Below are 19,275 nucleotides of genomic sequence, written 5' to 3' on the forward strand. Positions count from 1 at the left end.
GGACTTCGAGAATGCATAGTAAAGTTGGAGGAATGAAACCTAAGGAGAGGAAACACCCCTAACTTTTCAGCTGGGTGTAGACAGAATCACCTTTAGCCAATGAGATGTATGTATTCTAATGTCAGCACATATTTAGAGATAAGCGGAACCAATTATATTGTCACCATGTATGACTATCAACCCATTCATGACAGGAGGCATTTTTGTTTTTGCGTTTCCGTTATTTGCTCCCCTTCTTCCCACAGCCATATTTTTTTTTATTCTTTTGATCTTTTGGTCAATATGGCCATGTGAGGGCTTGTTTTTTGCGGAACCAACAGCATTGGTTTTATCATATCATGTACTGTACTGGAAAACGGGAAAAAAAAAATCAAAGTGCAGTGAAATTGCAAAAAAAGGGCAATTCCACAATTGTTTTTTGTTTTGCTTTATTACCATGTTCACTAAATGCGAAAACTGACCTGCCATTATGATTCTCCGGGTCATTATAAGTTCATAGACACCAAACATGTCTAGCTTCCTTTTTATCTAAGTGGTGAAAAAAATTCCAAAATTAGTTAAAAATAAAAAATTGCGCCATTTTCCGATACCCATTGCGCCTCTGTTTTTCGTGATCTCGGGTTGTGCGAGGGTTTGTTTTTTGTGTGTCAAAGAATATTTTTGTTTTATATTTTTAAAAACATTTTTCCATGCTTCAATAGCCTGCATAAGAGACTAGAAGCTGCCGTAGCCCGATCGGCTTTGCTACATATAGGCGATGATCAGATCACCTACATATAGCAGAATTGCTGACTTGCTATGAGCGCTGACCACTGGGCAGTGCTCACAGCAATCCAGCTGTGATAACCATAAAAGTCTATTGGAGACCTTTGGCTGTCATGCCAGCCCGTCAGCGACCCATGGTCATGTGATATGGGCGCTGATGGGCATGATTTCAGGCACGCTTGCTGGAAGTTTGTGTTAAATGCTGCTATCAGAGTTTGCCTGTTCCAAATTGAATTGTAAAATTCAAACATGTGCACGGAAGAGCCACGCTGATACATTAAGCATCAAAGCAGATCTCTCTTTATTACCCCATAGCATCATCTTATATAGGTATTTAACCCCTTTCCAACATCGTGCATAATAATACACAGATGTTGGACACCTTCCCTTTGATGTGGGCTCCGACGGTGAGCCCACATCTTTTCCAGCACATGTCAGCTGTAGTCCTCCATATTTATGAGATCTGTATAACCCCGCCCCCACCACTGAGTGGCAGCTTTCTGCCTATGCAGAGTGTACACAGCCGCCAATCAGTGGTGTGGGCGTGGTTACGCACAGCTCAGCATTCAGAGAACTGGTAGACCTGCCACCGATAAAACAGGGATTTTATTAAAACTGAAGCAAGCAGCCCAATAAGGGACATATCGCTGGAATCAGGGTCTCTGTACCTACATCATGCTGCTCTCAGATGGAGTAGAAAAAAAACTTCAAATAGATTCCCTTTAATTTTGCCTAATTAATCTAGGAAATGCTGTTTGATCAAGGATATAAGTTCCAAATTTGTAAACAATGGGCAAAATAGTGTTCCTTCAATAACGTCAGATGATGTACTCAGAAGTCCCACACCCCTAATGGCCAACCATGTATATGTATATAGGACATTTAATTTTAGAGAATATTTTAATATTAATTTAAATGGTAATTAGCATATTTGGCTCCATTGGCTGGACTTTTTTTGAGGTGGTGAAGTTGGACACGTAGATTAAATTCGGCAGTTGGTCAGTAGAGTAGGTTGAATTCGAACGAAACGTACATTTCACAATCATTACCAATAATTGATCATATACGGTAAGTTTTCAATTAAATATCAATTACACACAATTTTTTCTCTATTATTTTTAATTCATTAAAAAATGTTTTCTTGACCTTGGTCTAGAACGAAAACAGCAAAACATGGAAATAATAGTTGATGTCTCCTAAAGAATTCCAACTTGCAATACTGCGCTCACATATCACATTAAAAAAAATTAAAAAATGGGTAGACCGACAGGGTTCCATATTACAAGCTTCATTAAGAGGGTTTATATTCTTTTTTTTTTTTTTTGCAATTTTTTTACTCAACTTTATGCATCGTTTGTACTTGCATCTGAAATACATTGTAATTTTGTATCCACCAGGTGGTGTTGCATTAATATAATGCAGCGTCGTCCGATGGCAAATCATCTACTCGTTCTAGATACACATAGATATTTGACTTCCACATAGTGCACTGCTAAGAACTTTCACCACAATATTAATTGGACATATAAAGAATATTCCTTGTTGTCTCCAAAGTAAAGTAAAGTAAAATGACAACTTGAACTTTATCTAATTGACAAATAAAGAGATTATTTTGCTTTGCATTGTGCCATATACACGTGAAGAAATTAAGGTCCTGTCTCAGGGTGCGCAGGAGACTTTTCCAGCAGCAAGTAAAGCCCCACTATCCTCTTGTAGTTCTATACATTATGGTTCTTCAGGTGGTGCCATATAGATGTGCTTTTCCTTATCTTCCCTTTTTGTTCAACATATCTCCGGTCGAGTGGCAGGAGAGCTTTGCATTAAAACATGATTTAGCGATACTCTGTTGGGAGATGTTTATGCTATATGTGTCCATGTGCGGTTGTGAATTACAGCTTGCCCAGAGCTTTGTTAGGTTGTTGTTAAATCGTTTCAAATTTGCCAAACTGGAATCTTAAAATGGAACCTATCAGGTCCGATAATGCTATTATCCTGCAGATATGGGGTAAATCTGCATATTTAAGGGGTTTTCAGTGACTATTTTTTTTTCTCATGGGGTTAAGAACTGACAGACAAGTAGTTGCTAGCTAATTGCCTGTTCTACCTGGAGCCAGTTTAGAAAATTCACAGACTGCTCCTGCAGGCTATTTTACTACTTCTCTTCAACACATTTATAACATGCAAGAAGAAAAGCCACCTGAAGAAGCCCACGCGAAGCCCGCGTCGGGGCGGAGTGTGCGGTAGACCTGACAGCTATGGGTAAGCACCACCTTTGGTGTTATGACCTATGGGCTGATTGGAAGGGATTATTCAGTTGTTCACACCTCACTGGGGGATCATCATGTCTATGCTAATTAGTTCCTATGGGGCCTCTTAAATTAAAAATGCACTGGCTAACTATATATTAAGATTTTCTGCTGTAAGTGACGCTGCACTTACAGTATGTTGGACCTTAGTCTCTATATTTGACACTCTGTCATATTGATGGCTGTAAGTAATTGTCTACTTCCAATTATATGTTTTGTGACTACTAATAAAATAATGAACTGATTTTATCGGTGGATATAGACTTCTTTTCTTATTGCATGTTTATAAGTTTAATGGAGTTTTCCTTGGGCTAATGCCCATTTGGTGGTTTGGATTATCTGTTGTCGACCACTTTTGATTATGACCTTTGCCATTGGGATTTTGTATTATTTCTCTTCAACACATCAGCTTTTCTTCTGGGCTGCTTTGCCACCGGGGTGTGACTGCCAACATCATGCTGATTGACCGCCGGTTCACTGCAGTTAGGCAGCGGAGAGCTAGCTGTCAATCAGCATGACATTGCAATCATACCCATCAACAGAGCATTGCGTAAGAGAAGCCACTGCTTTGGCAGCGTGACACCAGCAAAAGCCACAGAATCATCGGCAGGAGTAGTCTTTGACCACTGTGAGCTGGCAGAGATCGGCGCAGGGTATGATAGGCAGGTAGTTAGAAGTTTTTAGGCCAATAAAGGAGTAAAATAGTCCTTGTAACCCCTTTAATAGAATTATGGAGGTGCCAGGCTGCAGTACTGAAAATGATAAAAATTAACTTAATTCTTCTCAGGAGCCGCCAGCTTTCAGTCATGCATGTGTGCCCAGAGCAATAACAGCCATCGCTCACAGTATTGAGAGTGGTGACTGTAAATATATCCCGACACTGACTGACAGCCGACTTTTTTCTGATGCACTGCGCAGTGAGCTGTTGGTCAGTGCGGGGGCGTGATTACAGCTGTCACATTCAGTACTGTGAGTGATGACTGTGATTGTTCCAGGCTCCAGGCACACCTGTATGACTGAAAGCCGGCAGTTCCCGAGAAAAATAAAGTTCACTTTCTCCCGGATGCCTCACTTTCAGAACAGCGGTGGGGCACCTTCATAACACTTTTGACCTTCAGATTAAACCTATATCTGCTGGTTAGTTTTACTGGACGTGAGAAAATGGAGAAAATTGCAAAATTCTTGTAAAAGCAAGAGACTGTGCAATTTAGCTCCTATTAAAAATCCTCTCAAATATTAAGAACAGGAAGATATTAATTTTAATAAGAAATATTTGTTAGGTTACCTGCCACCTCTGCAGTCTATTAGAGGTGTTTTCCTTGGCAAGGGTCATGCGCTTGCAAGTTTTTTGCCATAGAGCTCACAAGCGCTGCTCTGAAGCTGACCGGATTGCTGGTTCGGGCCAGCAGTTCAGCCGTACCGCCAGTCTGAAGTCTCAGTCTTCAGGGCAGTACTGCCCTCTGACATACTGGAACCCGGGAGGTATAGGAGCAGTGTGCTCCTGAAGAGAGAGGATGAAATTAACCCTTTAACCAAATTCTAGAAAAGGTAAGAATGGACACATCTATATGTTGGAAATATTTCCCCTGGGCGGAATATTCACCCTAGAATACATCCTAGATATGGCATCTGATGGAAGATACTACCTACAGTCTTTCTTCTGTAAAATAAGTAAAAAGCTTCCCTATGAAATTGGAGGCATACATAGGTAATATAGGACATCCATAGAGGTTTTGGGATGCCATATTATGGATCTGCACAGCTGAAAGGTTATATGGAGCCATTAATTTAACCATGTATTAGACATTACCTAGATACAATGTTTTATTGGCATTTCTAGGAACAGATAAAAAAAAAAGAGGATAAGAAAAGATGTATAAATATTTCACCAGATCTAAATTTGCACTTCATACCATGTCATTCAATACCACAAAATGTATTGCACACCACTGCTTTAACAACGGAAAGTTATAGGATCCAAGAACTGGTCGATTGAAAAGCAAAATCAAAAAGTGCGAACCCAGAGCGTTTGACCAAAGTTACTAAATTATCTTTTTTTTTCTCTTACATTTTTTTTTTTACAGAAGCTGATAAAGGCTATTAGCAAACCAGTCTATTTATATATTTATATATATTTATATATAAAAAAAAAGGAAAAAACAAAAGCAAAACAGAAAAACCTAAAAACGGCCAGAAACTCTTTCTCCAGTTCTTTTAGATGTTCATGTAGTCTTTGGGTATTTGGATGAAGAGTAGGTCCAGGTGTCCAGTGTTTTCATTCAATCAGTAACTGTAGTCATGTCTTGATTAAAAGTTAAAAAAAAAAAACAGCAAAAAAAAAAGCAGAAAATCCATCTTCACCATGATGTTGTTGGGATAACCAGTGCCAGAAGAAAAGTTAAGGAGGAGGAGGACGCTGACAAATTATGGAGCGTGGACTGCGCACTTGTTACTTCTGTAAAAACAAGAAAGAGCAAAAGTTAATAATAAAATGACGTTCAGAACTTAGTAACCAAAAACATTGCAAAGTATTTAAAGGAACCTTTTATTACGACAATGACGGGTAATTTTCCATAATTTCTAAGAATAAGAAAACATCACTGAAATGATTTTTTAAGCAATTATACTTAAGTACACAATCTATACAGAATATAAACACACAGAGAACAATAGGGGCACAGAAGTACAACAAAAAAGGACAATGCGCCGATTTCTCAAGCTTGTGTCTGGCACAATTCAATGAATGCAATCATCTCATAGTGAAGAGTGATGAGCGAGTAGCATTGTTCCTCGGGTTTTTCCAAAAATGCTCGCGTGGTTTCTGAGTATTTTGGCGTGCTCGGAGATTTAGTTTTTGTCGTCTAATCTGCATGATTTGCGATGGCTGGACAGGCTGAATACATGTAGGAATTTCCTAACAAACAGGCATTCCACACATGTATTCAGGCTGTCTAGCAGCCACAAAACATGCAGCTGAGACGACGAAAACTAAATCTCCGAGCATGCCAAAATATTCGGCGGACACCTGAGCATGCTGGGGAAAACCTGAGCAGCGAGTATACTCGCTCATCACTAGTAGTGAACAATTCCCTATGAGACGGCCTATTACAGAAAAAAATTTATAAAAATAAAAGGATTGAACAGAGAGGAAGGAATTAAGGAAGAAAGTAGAAAAGGGGAGTACAGAAGGAAAGAAGGAAGGAACGAAGGGAGGAGATGGAGGGAAGGGGCAGGGAGGAAGGAATGATGTAGAAAAAGAGAAGGAAAAAAGGAAATAGAAAAAGTGAAGGAAGAGAGAAAATAGAAAAAGGGAAGGAAGGAGGGAAGAAAAAAAGGAAGGAAGTAGAAAAAGGGAAGGAATGAAGGAAGGCAGATGAGTAAAACAGGGAGGGGAGGAAGGAAGTAATGAAGAAAAAAGGAAAGAGGGAAGACTGAGAAGGATTTTGGGAAAAAAGGAAGAATAACGGAAAGAAAAAGGGAAGATGGCGGAAAGTTTGTTAGTAAACTAGGAATGAAGGATAAAAGAAAAGGAGTAAGATAATAAAAGAAAAAAAGAACAGAGGGAGTAGAAAAGGACAAGACTGAAGGAATGAAAAAAGGCAAAAAAGTAGGAGACAAAGATTGAAAAAAAGAGACAAAAGGGAGGAAGAACAGAATTTAAAAAAATCAGAAAAATTGACTAAGAAAATGGCCCAATACAAAAAAAGATTTTGATATAGAAAGGTGGAAGGAGGGTGAGGAATGGAGTGGGGAAGAAATGAAAAGAGGATGGCCTATGGAAAAGGGCCGAAAATAACCAAAGAGGAACTGAAAAATCAGGAGAAAAACACAGCAGCGCTCGCCAATCTGAGTCTTTTAAGTTCTCTTTATTTCTGCTACAGCAAACAATTAAACAATTGCAGATGAGGAGCATTGTACGAATACTGAAGTCACCTCTGCCCAGACTCAGATTGGTGAATGTCTCTGATTATCTCTGTTGGTTATTGAATTACCTCAAATGTCTAACAAGGTTCAGCACCGCCCAAGCAGAGCCATGTACTCCCACGTGGTACCAGGAAAAGGTTTGCTCTCAGTCATGGAAATACTGGTCATTGCCAGTCAGCAAAAATATGTTTCATTTAATGGACATAACAGAAGAGGAGTGTTAAGTAAGGAACAAAGGATGACAGAAACGAGAGAGGATGAAAAGAAGAGAAGAACTTTAAAAAAGCAGCCACAAAGAAAAGGAGGGGTAATATAGGGAGGATGCAAGGAAGGAGGACAGGACAAAGGGAAGGATGAAAAGAAAAAATGACAAAGGAAGAAGGAAGGGAGGAATGAAGGAAACAAGGAGGAAAGGATAAAGGAATGAGGCAAGGAAGGGAAGAAAGAAGGAAGGAAGAGAGGAAAGAGGGAAGGCAAGAGAAAGGAGTAAAGAAGTGAGGAAATAAAGAAAGGAAGCAAGAAAGGGAAAAGGAAGAAGGGAAGGAAAGAAGGAGGAAAGGATAAAGGAAGGAAGCAAGGAAGGGAGGAAAAAGGAAAGAAAGGAAGAAAGCCAGGAAGGAAGGAGGAAAGGATTAAGGAAGTAAACAAGGAATGGAGGAAATAAGGAAGGAGGAAAGGATAAGGACAGGACGCAAGGAAGGTAGGAGTAAAGGAGAAAGAAAAAAGTACAAAACATGGACTGAAAAATAACAATGAAAAGACATTACAATTTAGGATGAGAGCAGGAAAAAGGTTTAATGGATTTTTGAGGTTTACAAGTCTGTTATAGCAGAGGGATTTGCTATTTTTAAACGTATCACTTACTTAATCATAATTAGGATAATGTGTATAATGTAGTCCATTAATATGATTACTATTTCTATAGGCAGAAGTTCTCTTTTACTTATGCACACCCTATGTGTACGACTGCTGCTTACTGTCGAGACTACTGCCAAATATTCTTCAAAATTTTGCACAATATGAATCTGATCCCTTACAACGTTGGACATTTTAATAATGATAACATTAATAAAAAAAAACCCTGCAATGTATGTCGCCTTCATGGCCAGAGAGTTTTGCTGCTCTGTCGCATTCTATTAAGGCAGCGGATGCTTCCTACAGAACGGCAATAAAGCTAATGGTGTAGCAGACCTTCCTGAATGGTGTCCGCTCAGTAGGATACTGTCAGGTGAACGCTTCTGTGATCTGAGTTATTAAATGCCTTTTCCTAAGTCTCATTCATCAATTGAGCTAAATGACACAACACGCAGAGACTAATTTATGTGTGTGAAACAAATGATCTATTAGACCACTTTCCCCACGTTTACTATGGAATCTAGAACAATTTCCAGCAGGGAATAATATGGAAGCTCCAACCATTCCAGGTCACCGGTGTCTCTCTGTGTAATACATCATTTATGCTTCTAAAATTGAGAAATTAGTAATAAATAATGGAGCTCATTTATAACAACCAATGTAGGAGAAAATGGAGCCTGCACTGCAAATATGAAAAGTATAGCTGTTATTGCTAGGCTAGATTAAAGGCATTGTTTTATTAATAAATATTAATTGACTCTATTAGATCAAGAAAGTATAACAATTATTAAGCTGGAATCAATTAAAAAATGTTGAGTGTACTATTCACAGCAGTAGCAAAAATCACTGTCTGCTATGAATGCCAGCTTCAGGCCGGCTTTCGCGGTAGTATCATCTTGACAAGCGAGGGGTCTTCAGCAGAAGAGACGATGGATGCTTAAAATGACATCCCTCCCCCCCCCCCGGGAGGCTCAGGCTGTTAGAGGAAGATGATGGCTTAATAACAGCCATCATCTGCCAGTAAAGATGTGAGCTTGGCTTGCGAGCCAGCATCAAAGTTAGGAAGCCGGCACATGACTTAATGGTACCTCATTTGTTGCAAAGGGTTAAATGGAAATTATATATAATGTATGCTGGGGGGTATTAATGGGGAAACAGTGACTTCTGTTTTCTTATAAAACTTTGCACTATATTACACATTTTACCTTTTCTAAAAATTTAGTTAAAGGCTCCAAATTCTCACTATTAAAATTCAATATGTTATCATGACACGCAAGCAAATCCCTCCATAAGCTGCAGTTTACATAACAACCACTGGGCGGACACGTAGATACATATAGCATAACCATCTCCCAATAGAGTATCACAAAATCGGGTGTCTTTTTTTTCTAAGCTGATTACCTTGCTCAAATCATCTCGGGATATGTCAAGTGAAGAAAAAAAAAGTAAGAAAGGACACATCGGTACATCACAATGACGGTTACCTGAGTAGGATGGCACTCTGATTTGGGAACTGGCCGTCCCATCTCCACCTTCACTAATTGCTCTCACTTCTATGATATAAAAGCCGGAGTCGGGAAGTAAAACCACTGCTGAAGTTGTCTGTGTTTGGATGACTTGGCTGTTGCTGTGACCTTCTTGTCTTAACATGACCTGTGGATTAAGAAATCGAAAAATTGCCTGTTATACCTTAATACAAAAGTAGAAAACCAGTTTGGAGATTTCAACAAGGGCTTGGGAGCTGTGACCTTTTAGGAAAAAAAAAAACATATCTGATGTAGAGAAAAGAAAAAAAAAAGTTCCCTTGTATCCAGGCTGCAAACTACTAGAGAATATAGTAAGACGGAAAGATCAGACATTCGGAAAAAACAACATTGTGCAAATAAACCGTAAAGAGAGGCATCACTGTGACGGTCACAATGTGTGGAATTCAATAACATTGGTTGTCAATGGTTCCAGATGCTTCAAGACCGGTTGTGGAAACCCTGGGTGGGGCGAGGGAGTTGACCGAGGTTTGGAGCTCCGCTAATGGGCGGCGCTGGGTCTCAAATATCTCCAAAAATGTTAGCTGATTTAATATTCTTTGTGCTATTTCCTTGTAGTTTTCCAGGATTTTCACAGTTTTTATATTTTTTTTTCCTCTTTTTTAATAATTGTTGAACAGGTTTTATGAGATTGGAAACCGCGTCACTCTTATACACAGACATTTTTTCGTATAACAGCTTGAAGGTGGCTGCAATATGAGCTGAAACAGATTTCTGATATCATTTATGGTGCTCTGTGGTTATTTACAGCAAATCTGTCGGGATGCTGTTCACCAACGCCATGAAAATTTTTTTTTTCAGAAAAAATACGTAAAATGATAAAAAAGTTGCATAATATTTGTTCAATTACACAATATACAAAAATGTTTGACTTTTATACTCCAGTTCTGGCATTAAGTGTGTGATGATTTTCTCCAAAGTGTCTGATAACATCATCAATTTTTTTCTTACTAAACCAGAATACTTCCTTAAGGAGGACTTTTCAGGAACTTTTTCCTTGGCTACATCCTGAGATAAGGGCTGAAGTGCAGAGAAACATTTTTTTTCCGGTTACTAATAGACCTCTTTGTTCACAAAATATAAGCTTATAAAGTTTTAGTTGGGTGCTAACAGATTCTTTGGGAGTGTGTATTTTTCCACCTGTGCGACACTGACCAATCATAAACAAGAGGCAACACTGGGGTGAAAAATACATAATATTCCCCAAGAGAAGATTAAAAGGATGATTCTCAAGTGAAATCATCAATCCTGATAGTTCCTGATCCAGCAGAGCTGAGAAATGAGGAAAGCAGCACCAACAGGAGCTGGACTTGGTGCAGTGCTGACAATCTACATTGCTCAAAACCTAATGCAGGAGTCAGCGCACGGTATCAATATTCGACTAGGCAACAAGCGTTTTGGCAGCATGATTTTTTTGCATGGGCATTTTAACCCTTGGGCAATGAGCAGAACGGTATACATTTGGTATATACTGTATTTAGTGGCCTACAGTGATAATTTTGTATCCATACAGAGTTTGAGGTGGGCAATGGGGGTTCAGATGCATAATCATAGTCATGGCACATCAAATGTAAATGCACCACACAAAGTAGCTGTCAACTCAATAATCATGCTGCCACAAAGTTCATTGTCCAGTCTCATGGGTTTAGAGTGATGTAGATTGCCAGAGCTGCTCCCGTGATAATGCACCAAGTCCAGGTCCTGTTGTTGCTGCTCTCCTCTGGTCTCCACGCTATGTGTGCACGAACTGCCAGGAATGAGGATTACTTCATGGGGTCATCCGGAGAATCCCTTATTTGACATTCTCTGGGGTGTAGTCTGCTTTTTCCACCTCTATGATGCCTCCTACTTATGATTGGCTAGTGTCACAGAGATGGAAAAAGTACACACCCCCTGAGAAAAATCTGTTACCGCCTGTGTGGCCAAAGGGAAAATGCACATATAATCTCATACTGTATACTGTATCTAGTGAACAAAGAGATCTATTATAAAACGGGGAAAAATGTGTTACTCAGGACTTCAGGCCCTCAGGATGTAACTGGTATAAAGTGTAAGAAGTCACGAAAAGGTCTTCTTTAAAGTAAATATTTAAACTTGAATGTTAATTTTATAGACTCTAAAATTTTGCTCAGATCAATTTCTTAAAATGGTTGTCCACCTTTGGGAACAATTTTCTTATTAACTGATAATCTATCTTTGAGCTCATTCTGATGGTCTCATATAAGTGTATCTAATTCTTTTCATACCTCTTTTTGAGCTCTTCTCATCTGATTTATAACCACATCAAAATTAAATTTGCAAGGAGACAAAAAGTCTGCAACATAAGGAACAGGAACAACATTTTGTAATGAAGTTGAATTGCGAAAATGATTTTTTTTTAGCTCCAAATACATGAACTTAAAGGCAACCTGTCACATGCAGAAATGCTTTTATCTGCAGATGTAGGGTCAATAAGCGAGTAAGTACAACTTAATCCATGTTAGACAGCCTTGTGAGAGCAGCAGCTACAGGGAGAAAATGAAATGTGTATTACAGCTGTGCTTTGTATGCAGCAGGCACAGCTCCTGTGCCCGATTATACTTAAATAGTGGGCCTGACTATACACTGCTTCTGTACCCGCTTCATACACAGCTCCTTGGCCCGATTTGTGCACAGCTACTGGACCCGATTTATACACAGCTCCTGGACCTGCTTCATACACAGCTCTTGGGCACGCTTAATACACAACTTCTGGGCCTGCTTCATACACAACTTCTGGGCCCCACATCACACACAACTCCTGGGCCTACTTCATACAAAGCTCCTGGGCCCGCTTAATACACAGCTCCTGACATTGCCTCATGCACAGCTCCTGGGCCTGCTTCTTACACAGCTCCTGGACCTCTTTCACACACAACCCCTGAGCTTGGTTCATATACAACTCCTGGGCTTGCTTCATATACAGCTCCTGGGCCCGCTTCTTATACAGCTCCTGAGCCTGCTCCATACACAGCTCCTGAGCCCGCTTCATATACAACTTTTGTGCTCGCTTCATGCAAAGCCCCTGAGCTTGGTTCATATACAGCTCCTGGGCCTGCTTCATATACAGCTCCTGGGCTCGCTTCATATACAGCTCCTGGGCTCACTTCATACACAGCTCCTGAGCCTACTTGATACACAGCTCCTGAGCTCACTTCATACACAGCTCCTGGACCTGCTTCATACACAGCTCCTGAGCTCGCTTCATACACAGCTCCTGGACCTGCTTCATACACAGCTTCTGGGTCCCACATCACACACAGCTCCTGGGCCTACTTCATACAAAGCTCCTGACATTGCTTCATGCACAGCTCCTGGGCCCGATTCTTACACAGCTCCTAGGCCTGTTTCATACACAACCCCTGAGCTTGGTTCATATACAGCTCCTGGGCTTGTTTCATATACAGCTCCTGGGCCCGCTTCTTATACAGCTCCTGAGCCTGCTTCAAATACAACTTCTGGGGTCACTTCATACACAGCCCCTGCCTGAGCTTGGTTCATATACAACTTCTGGGGTCACTTCATACACAGCCCCTGCCTGAGCTTGGTTCATATACAGCTCCTGGGATTGCTTCATATACAGCTCCTGGGCTCACTTCATACACAGCTCCTGAGCCTGTTTCATACACAGCTCCTGAACTTGCTTCATACACAGCACCTGGGCTCACTTCATACACAGCTCCTGAGCCCGCTTAATACACTTGTACACTGGCCATGATGACGTACATGTATGACATTGTGCACAAAAGGGTTAAGAGCAACCTGATTTATGCTGCCTGAAGCACAGACAGCATGAATCAGAGCCTGGTTGACTTACTGCTGCCATGTGTGTTTTACTCAGTAATGCATTTCAGATAAATCACTCTGAAAAGCCCACCGGTGACTGTGTGTCTCAGATGTGTCTGATTCATGTTGACCATGGTATGGGCAGCATGAATCTTGACCTTTTGTGTGGAGAAGACATGAACTCCCACAAGGGAATAATTTAAAGGGTCTGAAAATGAATAATATAGAAGAGGCAGCTGGAATTGGAAGTGCTTTGGGTGCTGACAAGTCTAAAAGAAACAAGCTCAAAAATGAATTAAGGATAGAAGACTGCAGATGGAGATTTCGAGTTTCAAAAAAAATCCCTGGTGAAATTTGCTTTAAAAAGCAAACAAACTGTGCTCTACTTACTTGCAGCAGCCAAAAAGTTGGCTCCGGAGCTCTGCCCTACTGAATAATATGAGCCACTAAGAGCTGCTGAGATCACTGACTTGCTGCAGCGCCGTCAAAATGACATCAGTGCTGCAAATGATAACCGTCACCAGGAGCAGTGGTTGAGACTCAGTGCTGGACCTGGGGAGGGCGAGTAAAGGAAATTTATATTTTATTTTTAAAACAATTTTTTTCTGGGGACCAGGGTTTTCCAAAGGCGGAAAAAAAACCCTTTAATTTTAATATTACTGACTATATCTAAAGGTAATCAATAATATGTTGGTTACCTTCTTTTTTTTTTTAAGTCGTGCTGCAAAAATGGCCAAATTATTAAAAAAAGTAATTTTACAATTTATTTTAAATTCCCCAAAAATGTCCTTTTATGTTCTAGGAACCTCCGTTCCTCCTGTCTATTGCTTCCTGCAGGCTGCAGATTAGTCAGAACATGGCCCGATCCCAAAGTGAGAAGAACTTGTAATTAAAATAAACTGGAAACATTCTGCATTCTTATGACATTGGCAATTTCTGTCTTTTAAAAGAAAAAAAATTAAAGTCGTATTGCTGGACAATAACTCCACATCTTATTAGAAGTAAGCGCTTTAATTTTTTTTTAAATTTGCAATCAGGGTAGACAAATAAACAAAAAAAAGCACAAAAAAGATTAAAAAAAAAACAAGAAACATCATCCATGCGTGTACCGCTTGTGACATAGCGAATATATCCTGAATCAAACAGTTGACTGACCTTGTATCCCATGACTTCTGACTCGTTTGCAAATGATCTGACTGCCTCCCAGCCCAAGGACACATGGGAACCATTCCTTATCCATTTGACGGTGCTTGGAGCTTGGCTGGGAGCTGGAGAGAGAAGGAAAAAAAAATAATAATCAGAATCTCTTTTATATACAAATGAAATGTAAATATAACTCTTCCAATCCCCATCCGTAGAATTGCTCTCTATATAGTTGTCCTGCTAACACAGCTGGAGGCTGATAAACCATTCCGGCTCCAGCAATGTCATTTTAATAACTACTCTACTTGACTGAACTTATACTTAGCGTAGAAACCAGAATTCTTTTATCTGTCTGCCGTGTCACAAAAGCTTAGCCCTGTTTGGTAGGAATGAAATATCAATATGTTCAGGATTGAATATTTCCAAGAAGAATTTTGCAGTTCAAAGGGACAATACAAACACCTTGGGTAGAAAACCGAATGACAAAAACATGTTTTTATAATAAATAGAAATATATATATGAAAACATGAAGTAAATAGTCCATACAGTAGTGCGGGTTTGCCCACATGGGTTAGTGTCAAGCTGTTTAGTCCTTAGCAAAGACAACCAACACTGGAGGTCTGCACACCTCTAGACACCTCCACACTCAGACCCTAAATGAAACAACTGGCCTCCTTTTGATCCGCTGTACCACTCTATGTGTTGGAGCCTTCTTTTACGGACTTACCAACATCGATGATACATATCTCCCCTCAAGGACCTGTCCGGTGGCCATCTTACAATATATACAGTAGAAATCAGAAGTACACTATATAAAAAGACACATCTGTATGTTTTTCTCAATATCTGATATGAAATCAGAATAAACCTTTCCCATTTTAGGTCAATTAGGATTACCATAATTATTAATATTTGATAAAAAATGCAAGAATAATGGGAGACAGAGAATATTTAAATAAGCTCACCTACGATGCCGGCAACATTCCAGCACTATTAGCACTGGCTTTCCAGGGTATTGCGTGACAATCAGCGATGGCTGCACTGTTTCCGCCTTTGGGTGCATCACATACATCCAGAAGAATGAGAAATCAGCAGCTCTCGCTTCCTCCAGATGTATATGATTTGTCCAAAGGCAGTGGAGAGTGAAGCTAGCACTGATTGGCTGCAGGGATTGCATGGCGGAAGAATGTAACGTAATCCCCAGGGAAAACTAGTGTCAACACCACCAAAATGGCACCGGCACTGGAGGTGACTATAAGTGTTATTATTTTACAAGTGGCAAACATAGAGATTGAGAAAGGGTTGTCTGATTATTGGATAACTCCTTTAAAACAAGCTCCAAAACCAGAATGTACAGTTCCAGAAAATGAAGTATTTCTCCCAGAATATTATTGCAGGTACACATATTTTATAACGTTGTTATACAAATGTTTATTTCCTTTGTATGCACTGGAACACAAAAAACTGAGAAAAAAAAGCTAATTGGACATAATTTCACATAAAACCTCCAAAATGGGCCAAACAACTTTGTTGGCACCTTTCCAGTACTGTGGGTAAAAATGTTGCTTCAAGCATGTGATGCTCATTCAAACTCACCTGTGGCAAGTAACAGGTGTATCCAATTTGAAAATCACACCTAAAACCAGATAAAAAGGAGAGAAGTTGACTGATTCTTTGCAGTGTGTGTCTGTGTGGGCCACACTAAGCATGGAGAAGCAGAAAGAGGAAAACTGTCTGAAGACTTGAAATATATAATTGTTGAAAAATATCAACAATCTCAAGATTACAAGTCCATCTCCAGAGATCTTGATGTTCCTTTGTTCACAGTGCGCAACATATCCAAGAAATTTACAACCCATGGCATTGTAGATAATCTCCCTGGATGTGGACCGCTGAGAAAAATTGATGAAAGGTTGCAACGCGGGATAGTCCAGATGATGAATAAGCAGCCCCAATCAAGTATCAAAGAAATTAAAGCTGTACTGCAGGCTCAGGATGCATCAGTGTCAGCGTGAACTATGTGAGGAGGACCCCACTGCTGGCACAGAAACATAAAGCTAGACTGCAGTTTTCCAAAATGTATATGAGTAAGCCAAAATCATTTTGGGAAAGAGTTTTGTGGACAGATGAGACCAATGTAGAGCTTTATGGTAAAGCATATCATTCTACTGTTTACCGAAAACAGAATGAGGCCTACAAAGAAAATAACAGTACCTACAGTCAAATATGATAGAGGTTCTAAGATGTTTTGGGGTTGTTTTGTTGCCTCTGAACTGGGTGCCTTTACTGTGTGCAAGGCATCATGAAATCTGAAGATTACCAAAGTATTTTGGGTCGCAATGTAGTGCACAAAGTAAGAAAACTGTGTTTGCGTCCTAGGTCATGAGTCTTCCAGCAGGAAAGTGACCCCAAACATACTTCAAGAAAAACCCAAAAATTGATGCAAACAAAGCCATGGAGAGTTCTTAAGTGGCCAGCAATGAGTCAGGATCTAAATCCCATTGAACACCTGTGGAGAGATATTAAAACTGCTGTTGGGAGAAGGCACTTTCAAATATGAGAGACATGAAGCAGTTCTCAAAAGAAGAGTGGTCCAAAATTCCAGATGCGGTGTAAGAAGCTTGTTGATGGTTATATGAAGCGATTGATTGCAGTTATTTTTTCAAAAGGGTGTGCATCAAATATTAAGTTGAGGGTGTCAACAATTTTTTCCTGCCCATTTTTGGAGTTTGGTGTAAAATTATGTCCAATTTGCCTTTTTCCCCTCTGTAACTGGAATAATTTTCGGGAAGAAATACTTCATTTTCTGGAACAATTTCAAGGGTGCCAACACTTTTGGCCATGAAAGTATGAACAGTGAGTCATTTTTACATAGCTGTGCATTATGTTCATACTTTGTAGCATTTTTAAGCGCCTTTTCAGACGGCTTCCAGTTCAAATCCGCCTGAAAAAGTCATTGTGTGCACGTATCCTTAAAAAAGTCCTCTCACGATACATCTCCAAAGATGGAAAATTGCCCATTTTTTCCTGTTAAGCCAAGATTAGTTCTTTAGGTCCAAACATAAAAGGCCAGTGTAAGGAGCATGAGGTTACTTACGTGATTTCTTGGTGCCTCCACGCACTGATGCACTTGAAGGACCGTACCCAGCTTTGTTATACGCTCTCACTGTTATATGATATAATGTATTTCCTTCTAACTCTGTCAGGATGATGGACGACTCATTTCCAGACGTTTTTACTTTTTCTGCAGCCTCTTCTTGCTCCATATCTTTCCAGTAACTAACCTGCCAACATTGACCACACAGAAGATTAATTTTGGCAGCCGTGAAGTTTTCACTTTATTTCTTTATTGGTTATTTGAAGGCATTCGCCTCCCTGCAATGAAAAGACCCTTCTGTCAAAAAATTAACAGGCTATTTTAAAACGCAAGGGATTTGCAGCCCAGGTTTATGCCTGAGCGCTATTAAGCATCCCACCCAACCATCTAGGGTCAATACGTCACCCATTACTCACTGAATCATTGATATTCAGAGCCAGAGCTCTACTGTTACACTGTTTGGCCGCTTAGACCCGGAGAGAAAACACTACAAATACTGACAGACAGTCAAAAGAATTTAGCGAAAAGTGCAAGACGTCTTGCCTCTCCCACATTTCGACCAGTTGGCTTAGGAACGTGAGGCTCAACGATTTGCAAGGTGCAGCTAAGGAGCGAATATTTTGTCTTTATCACTATCCACATAGTGGAAGAGCTATGGAGACGTGATGGATAAATTCTGACAGAACACCTAAGGATAAATTGGAGCGGGTTAATGTCTTAGGAAAAGCATAAGCAAAATAGGAATGGAAGGAGAACTTTCTCTCGTAGCTATTCAAACTAGGACAGGTGTCTGTCACATTCGGTTTAGAGAAAGCTGTGACAATGTCAAAATGACCTTTGCCGGGACAACAGGGATAAATATGATAATGGATGTTCCCAGGCTGCTCCTGAAATTACAACACATGGCCTTATTTATTTTAGAGATAGGTGGCAGACAAGTCACTTAAGCCATACGGAACAACATCGGCAAGGCCCACCAACATTAGAAATTGTGGACCAAGACATTGTTAAAGGATCTGCCTTTGATTCTATATTTTGTTGGGTAATATAAGTAAAGACTCGCATGTATTCTTCCAATATAGTAAATAAGTAGCGTTATATGCATGTAGTGTGAACAAACTTTTAGGTAGCCCTTATAGCCAATCTGAAAAACCATATTTGACTTAAAGGGAATCTCAGTAGAATCAACCTTCCTAAGACATCTCAGAAAGTTGAATAAAATGACACCTGTAATCCAAAGTTTTATTCCAGAGAAATCCATATTTTTCTCAACATGTAAATGCGCTGTTAAGATCTATGGGCCGGACATAGATATCCCTGAGAATCAGCCTCAGGAGCATATTTTAAATGAAAGGGGGAGTTACCAATGTGAGACATGTAATGACTGACAGTCTGCTCTCCTGATCTACATGTCTCACACTGGTAACGCCTGTTTTCATTTAAAATCGGCCCTGGAGGCAGATTCTAAGGGAGATCTATTTCCGGCCCACAGATCTTAACAGCTCATTTACATATTAAGAAAAACTGGGATTTCTCTGGAATAAGATTTCAGGTCGCAAATATCAGGGTATCATTTTATTCAGCTTTTTATGACCTGTATTCCCATATTAATGACTTAGGAGGGTTGATCCTACTGACAGATGCCCTTTAAGTGATTCATTTAGTGCAAATCACTTTCTATGGTGTCTAATAACCCTACTTGAGTTGATTAGGTCATTCTGATTGATTGATCATCAACTAAATGACGGGATACACTATTTTTGCCCTGTAATGCCCTTTACTTCACATTGAAATGTCATTAGTTAAATGACTGTGGGAAAAAAAATGATTTTATGA

General features: G+C 39.8%; 1 protein-coding gene across 2 annotated transcripts in view; it reads right to left on the reverse strand.

The window, feature by feature from the left end:
* Positions 1-2,052: 2,052 nt before the first annotated feature.
* Positions 2,053-19,275, reverse strand: part of CNTN5 (contactin 5) — a 2,193,251-nt gene continuing 2,176,028 nt past the window's right edge. For both annotated transcript variants that reach the window (XM_073582945.1, XM_073582944.1), the window contains 4 exons: positions 17,440-17,626; positions 14,354-14,466; positions 9,335-9,503; positions 2,053-5,526 (listed from right to left, as the gene is read on the reverse strand). In XM_073582945.1, coding sequence (XP_073439046.1) covers positions 5,429-5,526; positions 9,335-9,503; positions 14,354-14,466; positions 17,440-17,626 — 567 coding nt within the window. In that variant the 3' untranslated portion in view covers positions 2,053-5,428. The remainder of the gene's footprint in view (positions 5,527-9,334; positions 9,504-14,353; positions 14,467-17,439; positions 17,627-19,275) is intronic.

The sequence above is a fragment of the Dendrobates tinctorius genome, unplaced genomic scaffold (assembly GCF_039654945.1).
Source record: "Dendrobates tinctorius isolate UK_male_01 unplaced genomic scaffold, ASM3965494v1 ptg000075l, whole genome shotgun sequence".
Classification (NCBI taxonomy): Eukaryota; Metazoa; Chordata; class Amphibia; order Anura; family Dendrobatidae; genus Dendrobates; species Dendrobates tinctorius.